The 10,835-nt window shown below is 40.3% G+C and overlaps 1 protein-coding gene across 1 annotated transcript in view; it reads left to right on the top strand.

Moving 5' to 3' along the window:
* The window catches only part of stoml2 (stomatin (EPB72)-like 2), a 36,002-nt gene that overhangs the window by 20,149 nt on the left and 5,018 nt on the right, over positions 1-10,835 (top strand). Inside the window, exons 5-7 of the mRNA XM_048595421.1 lie at positions 4,518-4,554; positions 4,952-5,031; positions 5,141-5,269. Of these exons, the coding sequence (XP_048451378.1) occupies positions 4,518-4,554; positions 4,952-5,031; positions 5,141-5,269 (246 nt within the window). The remainder of the gene's footprint in view (positions 1-4,517; positions 4,555-4,951; positions 5,032-5,140; positions 5,270-10,835) is intronic.

Raw genomic sequence — 10,835 nt, 5'->3', positions numbered from 1 at the left:
ATTTCTGAAGAATGGTCTAGGCCCGAAACGTCAGCCTTCCTGCTCCTCTGATGCTGCTTGGCCTGCTGTGTTCATCCAGCTCTACACCTTGTTATCTCTAATTTCCCTTGCTGTTCCTCAACTCTAGCTGCACAGATTCCATGCCTTTTAACTGTATATTGCTGCTTGTTATCATTTTAATTTCATTTCTTATTAACAGAGCAATTCCACCCCCGTCCCTGTCCTTTTGACAAGACATACGTCCTTGGATGTTTAGTTTCCAACCCCATCCCCTTGCAGCCACGACCTTGTGATGTCCACAAAATTGTACCCACCAATTTCAGTCTGTGCTACAAGCTTATTTACCTTGTTTCATGTGCTGCCTGCATTTAAGTACAATACCCTCAGTCCTGCATTGACCATCACCCTTCTCATCATTGTCCCCTTATCTGCTTTGCTTGAAGTTAGATTCCTGATCGTTTCCACACTGACTTCCTATTACTTGTTTTGGAAACTTTAAAAGCGTCTCCTGAGCTCTTCCCAGTTTTAACTAGGTTAAAGACGTTGCGACCACATATTTGGCATTTCCATGAGGATCCTCGTTCCAGATCAGTTCTGGTGGAGCCTGTCCCAGTGATGCAGTTCCCTCTTATCCGAATACCCCAGTACCAATGCCCCAAAAAATGCAACCCCTCTTTCCCACACCACTCCTTTAGTCATATCTTTACTTCCTTAATCATCATCTCTGTCTGTCAATTCGTTTGTGGTTACAATGATGAAGAACATGGAACATTTTAGCAGAAGATGATGCTAAAATATTTGCAAACAGCTCCTGCCAAATGTGCCAATTGAGACCACTGTACACAGCTCGCCGTTGCAAATGCCATTGTCCAGCCAGTTTATTTCTCTCCACATAACATGACTAGATGCCCATTGGCACCTGTTTTTAAGAATTAAACAGCTGAATGTATTGGACAAAGTAAAAGTAATAAACCCTGACAACAATAGAAGAGCTATTCCTAAGCTAATTTTGTGCAAATAAAGCTATGATATCAATAACATGAAAAATTACCAGAAATTACCATTACCTAGAAATATAAGAAATAGGAGCTGGAATAGACCTTTCAACCCTTTGAGCCTGTACCACTATTCAATGAAATCTTAGCTGATCTTTGACATCAATGCCATTTTCCTGAAGTATCCTTGTATTCCTTCATATTGTAACCTATCGAACATCCTCAACAACAGAGCCCCTACAGCCCTCCGGGGCAGAAAATTATCAAGATTTGCCACCTTCTGAATGAAGAACTTGCTCCTCACTTCAGGTCTAAATGTCCTTGTCTTACTGTGAGACTAAGTCCCTGGTCCTAGACACTCAGGAAAGGGAGAATCCTCCTTGCCATCTCCTACTGGTTTGTGTAAAGTAATTTTAGATGTTTGAATGAGATTATTTGTCAGTCTTAAAACACTAGATAATACAGGCCCAGTCTATTTAATCCTCCATCACAGGACAATCCCTTCATCCCAGGAATTAGTTTGACCCATTATTGAACTCCTTTATGGCAAGTATATCTTTCTGGGGTTAGGAGAGCAAATTTAGTAATGAAAGAAGACAAGGGTAATTATAACTATCTTGACGACACGATGTGTCAGAACCATATATTTTCAGTCTCTGCACAGCCCTATTCCTGATGTGTGTGGTTTAATGAGAATGGTTATGACTATGGGAGCACAAACAGAAATTCCTGGAAAAACTCAGCAGATCTGGTAGCATCTGTGGAGATGATTATGGGAAGTCATTTATAACATGATGTAACAATGACATCAGCAGTCACGTGCATGAAGGAAGAATGGAATTGTCTGTGCTCCAGAGATGCAATTATTGAGAACAAAATCACATTCAATTGTGTAAGTAAGAGTTTGCAGAAATCTACCAGAGTCAGACAGCAGTCACTCTTTGTTTGTGGCCTGTACCTTGCTGTCAGATGCTCTGAAGATAACTGTCTCTCCACAATCCTCATGGCAACTCACACCTACATGGGTGTAAGGGGTGAAGGCTTGTATAGTGAAAATAAATCAAAGCAATATTTCAGGTTTGCTGTAAGAAGCCCAAGAAGGAAATTAAGTTCTATCAAAGTGAAATGTTGTTACCCCGCTATTTGATCAAATTTGTGGAATTTCCTACCGAACACCATGTTCCCAACAATTAATTGGGGGAAATTTCTGCTTATTCATCACTGGATGTTGGACGTGCTGTCTGACAATTTAAAGAGAGATGGTGGTGAGGTAGAAATGGATTTTATCAATGTCCAAATATCTTGTATAAAACAAATTCACTGATGGAAGACCAAATGCTCCAAGTGCTGGAATATGAAATAAAAACAGTAAATGCTGAAAATACTCAGCGAATCTGGTAGTATTTGTGGAGCAAGAAACTGAGTTATGTTTCAGATTAATGACAATTCTCCATCTTAACCAAAAGTCATCAACCTGAAATACCAACTGTTTCTGTCTACAGGTGCTATCAGACCTTTTCAATATTTTCAGTAATTGCTGGCCCAGTCAGTGACATCCATATCACAAGTGAATAAAAAAATTCAGAATTTCTACTTTTGATTTTTTGATAACTTTTCAAAGCTGAGAGAGAGAGAGAGAATTCCAGTAACTAAAAAGAATTCAAAGTGAAGTTCAATAGCTAAAAATAATTTATAGAGCGAGAGAGAATGAATTCTGTTGGCTAAAAATAATTGAGTGACAAGTCGTTGCCACTGAAAATTTAGGCCACTGCACCAGAAATTTGCCCTCTTAAATAATATTTGCTGAATTTGTCTTTGTGTGCGCTGTGGCCCTGCTGCCCTGGTGTTTTGTGTGGAAATACTTTCTCTGACCTGTGTTTTCTATGCCTCTTTAAGATCCCTGAAATCTTGAACCAAGACTTGACCTGTTTTAGTAGATCAAAGGAATCACATTCTGGCCAATGGTAATTGTAAAATTTAGTGGTGTGCATGAGGCCAATATTCCTTTGAGCTATACTTGTACACAGCCATCCAGAAATCCACAGTATACCAGGCAGGAAACAAACAGCCTGCACACAAGCAAACTTCCCTTTAAAAGGCATGCATCAGCCCACATTCACAAATGCGTAGCAGCCTTGAAAGGAATATAATACAACAAATGGGTCATGCACAGGAAACTGAAAGTAGAGGGAACATCTGGCTTAAGTTCCATCTTCTGACAATCAAACCATGTTGGATGGAGGATACATTCCTGTCTTAATTATTGCTTGTCGCATTGAATTTCTATTAACAGGATGCAGGAACCTGACTTTCACCCAACATGAAATCCTTGAAGGGTAGGAAGTGGGAGTTCACAGGAAAGTCTAAGTCTGAATGTGCTAAAGCATTGGTGAAATAATTGGTCTCGGTAATGTTTATGATTTGGATTTTGAACCTCAGATCTATATCTTTTCGTTCTTGGGCAGTCCTTACGTACAAGAATTTTGCTGTCTCTTGCAGTCCTGTATCAGTTGTCTGTGCCCATTAAAACTAAGAGGTTTGAATGGGAAAGGGGCAAGGGTGGCCATTGCTGCAGAAGTGAGCCTTGGCAGATTAGTCCTCAGGGCTGGGGGACAGAGGAGATGACAGTTATGTCGGAGGCTAGCAATATCTGCAAGGGACAGTATGGTCAAGCACGGTTGAGAACAGGTCATGTAGGATTGATGGTGATTTTTCTTATGTGGCCAGAAGCACCCTATCCTCAAGGGACAAGGAGCAGTGAATGACCACACCTACAATGGTCATCTCATAAGCCAGGGGCTTATGTCACTGTTGGCTGTTCTTTTAGACCATAGAAATGGCACTACTGTGATGACCTCAGACCAGACTGCTAGGGTCTGGTGACGGGACCTCTGTCTGTCCTCCTTTACAGCACGCCCTCAATAGGTCCCTTTTGGAGAGTTGCAATTCTATCTTCCCCTTTCCAAAAATTATCTTGAATAAGCACAGCTGGTTCAGACTACCAGTGCTTGTCTAGGTACACAGTGGGCTTTTAAAAATGGCACAGCTGCAAGTTGTTTAGGCAGATATCCTCTGAATGGTGAGTTGTTCTGAGAACAGCATGTGGTAGGATGTAAGATAACAAGGTGTAGAGTTGGATGAACACAGCAGGCCAAGCAGCATCAGAGGAGCAGGAAGGCTGACGTTTCAGGCCTAGACCCTTCTTCAGAAAGCTTTTTTCCGGAGGGCGGAGGGTAACTTCTTCAGGGTAGGCATCCTTAGAAGAGGCTTCGCAGTAGGGTTAAAGTTGTTTCAGAGATAGTAGGAACTGCAGATGCTGGAGAATCTGAGATAACAAGGGGTAGAGCTGGATGAACACAGCAGGCCAAGCAGCATCAGAGGAGCAGGAAGGCTGACGTTTCGGGCCTGGACCCTTCTTCAGAAACGATGTAATTGGAATCAATTAGGATGTGATTGGAATCAAACATGGCGGACTCCATAAGAACAGGGTAGGAAGTTGTATGGCAGGTTCAGACTCAATAGGCAAAAGGGCCACTTCTGTACTGTGTAATTGTGTATGGTAAGAGAAGTCATTATGCCTTGTGATGAATAGCCCTGCAAAGAACTCAAAGTAACTCAGACTTAGCCAAAAACTATATGATTCAACTGTGTATCATTCTTTACCAAATTCTATATTTGCAACCTTAGCTCAAAATAAACTTTTATTAAATGCTCTTTAATCTTCCAGATTATGTATTCTAGCCTATATTGATCATTTATGAATTCTGCTAATTTACGTGATAACTTGTTCATAGTTTACCAAAATTTGTTAATTCAATCTTAATTATTCAGTATTTGTTGGTTAAAATGTATTGAACTGAAAATTGGAGTTGAATTATTTGCTCCAAAATGTTGTGTTTCTGACTTCAATGTTTTATGCGTGCCTTTCATTGTTTCATTTAACTAACTGTTCATAGGTGAAGCAAATGCAGTCATCGCAAAAGCAAAGGCAAAAGCAGAAGCCATTCAAATGCTGTCTGAAGTACTTAGTCAACAGGTATGGAAAAGTGAATCCACAGAGCTGAATTCCATTAAAATATTTTAATTTTAAATAGAATGAAGAAATAGCAAGAACTTGCACTTTTTCCCTTTCCTGTGATTAACAGTACGGAAGCCAAGCAGCCTCACTGAGTGTAGCTGAGCAGTATGTGTCTGCCTTTAGTAACTTGGCCAAAGAATCCAATACCATTCTTCTTCCGGCAAATACAGGTGACATCAGTAGCATGGTGACACAGGTAAGATGGATATTCTAACTTAAATACTTAGAACACAAATCAAAGATCCTAGTGTGAGTGAAATTTGTTCATAAAATTACTTGTGTTATGTTGCATTGCACTGATATTGATTTTCTCTTTTGCAAATTTTATTTTGTAAACAGTGTTTAAGTCTTTTCATGTTGGTTTGGCTATGACTTCTTGCTCAAGTATGTTTTGAGCATCTGTTGCTGATAACTTGGAGCTGTCTTATTTTGAATCAGAAAATTAATCAAATCCTGCAGTCTTTTAAAACAGGATTTTGGTAGCTGTTACAGATTTTAATTTGATAACCTCTGACTGAAAATAAATTGCTTTTGTGTCTTTGAGATTTTTTTTATCTTATGCTAATCAAAGGGCAGATGAGCACCCCGGATTTACGTGGACAACTTAATGAGTGTTCATTGACAATTCCCTGCAGATAATAGCAGTATCTAATATTGATTACTTGGTTGTCAGAAGGACATGAAATTAATCATTCTGAGTAATGGTTCTGGGTAGCAAAGCAGTAAATAACCCAAGGGGAGAACACTTGAGAAATAATAATTTAATTGAATTCAGATAAAGATAACACAGAAATATCAGGCAAGCATTGGACAATGAAGAATTCTAAGCTTGGGCACTAAATCTGAAAAAAGGGAAACAGCAAAAGAATGCTGTTGCAATGGGTTACATTTGGTGCGATAGACTGGGTAACTTAATTCAAAAGCATAACACTAGATAGACCATGATCAATATTTAGGGACAAGTGTATACATTATAGCATTGCACATTCCTTTCAGATGGGGAAAGAAAGAAAACACATGTGGCCCAAGTATGGTTAACAGAATAGAAATGTATGAACTAGCAGCAGGAGAAGGCCATTTGGGTCATTGGGCCTGCTCGACAATTCAATGAGATCGTTGCTGATCTTTTGTTTCAGCAACGTATTCCCCCTCTCTCCCCAAACCTTTTGACACCTTTAGGCTTTAGAAATCTATCTAGATCTTTCTTAAATATATTCAGTGACATGGTCTCCTCAGACTTCTGTCATAGAGAATTCCATAAGAACGTAAGAAATATCTAAGGAGCAGGCCATTTAGCACCTCAAGCTGCCCCCACACCCTACTATTCTATAAGATCATGGTTTCAACCTCAACTTCTATTTCATGCTAGCTGTTCATAGCCCTCATCCCTCATTATTTCAAAAATCTATCTACCTCCTCTTTAAGTGATTTTAGTGATGTAGCCTCCACAACTCTCTGGAGGAAAGAATTCCAAACATTTGCTGCCCTTTGAGAGAAGAATTCCTTTGCATTTCAGTTTTAAATGATTGTCCCCTTATTCTATACGTATGTTTGAGATTGCCCCACCGGTGGAAACATCTTAAGCCCCTCAGAATCATATATATTTAATTAGATCACTCCTCATTCTCTAAACTTGAGAAAATAAAGGCCTAACCTGTTAATTGTTCTTGATAAGTCAACCCCTTCATCTCAGGAATCAGCCTATTGGATCCATTTTGAACCACCTCCAATATCAGTACATTCTTTCTTCAATACAAGGACCAAAATTATAAACCATGTTCCCACTTGTGATTTCTTTCCCTTGATATTCTTTATTTCCATCTAAACTAATTCCATATCACAATCTATTGCACCTAGATTAGTACTCGCCACTGCACTGATGCTATCCTTCATTAACAATGCCACCCCACCTCCATTTCCTTTTGCCTAGAATGTTAAATTCCTTAAATATTGAGTTCCCGATTCTGGTCACAGTGCAACCACGTCTCTGTCAGTGCTAACAAGTCATACTCATTTATTTCTATTTGTGCTGCAATCTCATATCTTGTTAGAAATGCTACATGCATTCAGATAAAGAGCCTTAAGACTAAGGTTGCCAATGCGAGAGTGAACCATTTATTCCTGCTCTCACTTTTCTGTCTGTTGGCCAATGATTAATCATGCCAGTACATTGCTTCCTATTGCATGCGTTTTAATTTTTCTAACTAGCTCCTGTGGATGGATTTATCAAAAGCTTTCTGAAAAACCATGTATACTATGCCCATTGGCTCTCCTTTATCAATTTTATTAGTAACATCTTCAAAAAAAACCTTTAAGTTTGTCAAATACAGTATCCTATTCGTGAATCTGAGCTATGACCAATCTCATCGTTATCAGTTCATCCTTTATAATAGATTCTAGCATTTTCCCTACTACTGATATAAGACTAACAGATCTGTAGTTCCTACTTTACTCTCTGGCTCCTTTCTTAAATAGTGTAGTGATATTTGCCACCTTCCAATCTGCAGTATTCATTCCAGAATCTGTTTAATTTTGGAAGATAGTCACCAATGCATCAACTATCTCTTTACTCATCTGCTTGAACACTCTCTGGGATGTAGACGAACAGGTCTTGGGGATTTATCAATTTTTTAGTCCCATTAATTCCTCCAGTACATCGTTTTACTAATGCTAATTTTCTTCAACTCCTCATTCTCTCTTCTTATCTGTTTTTCCAAAACATTGAATATCCTTGAATATTCACTTCCCAGTCCTGGTCACCGTGAAGCCATACGTCTGTAATGGCAATTAGATCATACCCGTTTGCTCTATTTATACCTTTAAATCATCTACCTTATGCACTTCTCTTTTTGACATTATTCAATTTTGAAGCATATTTGTTGCTTGACTTTTGTTTCCCCTGCCTACTAGTCTCCCTGGCATCTTTTTAACTTCCTGTTACCAGTTTAATTCTCTTCCAACTTAGTTAACCCTCAGATTCCCATCCCCTTAACAAGCTAGATTAAACCCCTCCTAACAGCACTATCATATCTCCCTTTTTGTTTCTTTATTCATTCACGGAATGAGGGAATCGCTTGCTAGGCAGCATTTATTGCCCATCCCTAATTGCCCAGAGGGCAACCACATTGCTGTGGGTCTGGAGTCACATGTAGACCAGGTAAGGATGGCAGTTTCCTTCCTTAAAGGACATTAGTGAACCAGATGGGTTTTTTCGACAATCGACAATGGATTCATGGTCATCATTAGATTCTTAATTCCAGATATTTTATTGAATTCAAATTCCACCATCTGCCATGGCAGGATTTGAACCCGGGTCCCGAGAAAACTGTCTGGGTCTCTGGATTAATAGTCCAGAGATAATACCACTAGGCCATCGCCTCCCTGTGAGGATATCAGTCCTAGTCTCATTGAGGTGCAACCTATCCAGTTTGTATAGGTCCCACCTGCAGAACTGGTCCCAATTCTTGGAAAATCTGATGTCTTCCCTCCTGCACCAATTCTCTAGCCACATAATTAACCAATCAGTCCTCTTGTTCTTAAACTCATGAGCACATGGCCCTGGATTACTCTTGAGATTACTGCTGTTGAGGTCCTGCTTTTTCATTTCTTTCCTAATTCCCCGAAAATTACCTCTAGGATCTCATTAAGTTTCCTATCTTTGTTGAGAAATTATTGTCCTCCCTAATTTCCAAAATAGAATACGACTCACAAACAAGTTAGACTCATAGGGACCCCTGCACTACCTGCCTGGTTTTCTTAGATTATCTGGCAGTCACTCGTTCACATTCTGCCTGTACGCTTCTAATCTGTGGTGTGACTACTTCCCTCAACCTGCTTCCCACATATTCCCCTGCCTTGCAGGTGCACAAGTGACTCTAGCTGCTACTCAAGTTCAAAAACCCAGAGCTCAAGCTTATGCAGCCAATGATACTTTATGCAAATGTGTTTGTCTGGGACATATGTTATGGTTATGTCCATAACTCCACATCCACCACAGGTTGTGTACTCCACTTGATCCTTCTGGCCAAAGTTCCCTCTAAACTGCACAGCCTCTTCAAATTTTCACACACGCTGGTTCACGTACTCGCTCAGTGACTTCTAGCACAGATCTTGGAGATCCGCAGACTGAAGAAAAAAATTCTGATCTACCATCCCGTAACACTTAAAACTAAGTTCCTTCACTGACACAATGTCAAAATCCTGGAATTCCCTCCTTAAGGGCATTGTGGGTCAACCGAGAGCATGTGGACTGCAGCGTTTCAAGAAGGCAACTTGCCCCCATCTTCTAAAGGACAACTAGGGGCAGGAAAAAATGTTGGCCAGCCAGCAATGTCCACAAGTGAATTAAAAAAGTACAATTTACCTAATAATAACTTAAGCTATTTCTCTGGGGAAAAAAACTAAAGAATTAAACATGAAGTAAATAGCCAACTTTCACTTTAAAAGTCATAAACACTGACCAATCATACTCAGCAATTAGCTGCCTTACTTGCACTTGTGACACCACATCACCATTGTCTCAGTGCAGGTAAGCCTCTTGATCTGTGCCTTATTTCCCTTCCGGCTTACCTCTTGCTCTGGAGATTTTATTTATTTCAATAAACATTAATAAAGCCTCCATTTCCCCCTCTGCCCTGATTTCCCACTTTGACCCAAGTTCCCCGATACTCACTCCTCTGTCTCTGTCTCATTCAGGCAAAGTCTTCCTCATTCTGAACATACAACTTATTCATATTTGAGGTCAGTGAGCATAAGAACATAAGAGCTAGGAGCAGGAGTAGGCCATCTGGCCCCTCGAGCCTGCCACGCCATTTAATAAGATCATGGCTGATCTTTGAGACTCAGCTCCACTTACCCGCCCACTCACCATAACCCTTAATTTCTTTACTGTTCAAAAATTTACCTAGTCTTGCCTTAAAAACATTCAGTGAGGTAGCTTCAACCACTTCACTGGGCAGGGAATTCCACAGATTCACAACCCTTTGGGTGAAGAAGTTCCTCCTGACCTCAGTCCTACATCTGCTTCCCTTCGTTTTGAGGCGATGCCCTCTAGTCCTAGTTTCACCTGCTAGCGGAAACAACCTCCCTGCTTCCACCTTATCTATTCCCTTCATAATCTTATATGTTTCTATAAGATCTCCCCTCATTCTTCTGAATTCCAATGAGTATAATCCCAGTTACTCAGTCTCTCGTCATAATCCAATCCTCTCAACTCTGGAATCAACCGAGTGAATCTCCTCTGCATCCCCTCCAGTGCTAGTATATCTCTTCTCAACTAAGGAGACCAAAACTGCACACAGTACTCCAGGTGTGGCCTCACCAGGACTGCAGAATAGCCTCCCTGTTTTTAAACTCCATCCCTCGAGCAATGGCAGACAAAATTCCATTTGCCTTTTTAATCACCTGCTGCACCTGCAATCCCACCTTCAGCGATTCATGCACAAGGACACCCAAGTCCCTCTGCACAGCAGCGTGCTGCAATTTTTTAACCATTTAAAACATAGTCCATTTTGCTGTTATTCCTACCAAAATGGATGACCTCACACTTATTAACATTGTACTCCATCTGCCAGACCTTTGCCCACTCACTTAGACTGTCTATATCCCTCTGCAGACTTTCAGTGTCTTCTGCACACTTTGCTCTACCACTCACCTTAGTGTCATCTGCAAATTTTGACACACCACACTTAGTCCCCAACTCCAAATCATCTATGCAAATTGTAAACAATTGAGGTCCCAACACTGATCCCTGAGGCACACCA

Source organism: Rhincodon typus, chromosome 1 (genome assembly GCF_021869965.1).
Source record: "Rhincodon typus isolate 14 chromosome 1, sRhiTyp1.1, whole genome shotgun sequence".
NCBI lineage: Eukaryota > Metazoa > Chordata > Chondrichthyes > Orectolobiformes > Rhincodontidae > Rhincodon > Rhincodon typus.
Note: the sequence above shows the minus strand (reverse complement) of the source record. Positions and strands in the feature narration are given on the sequence as shown.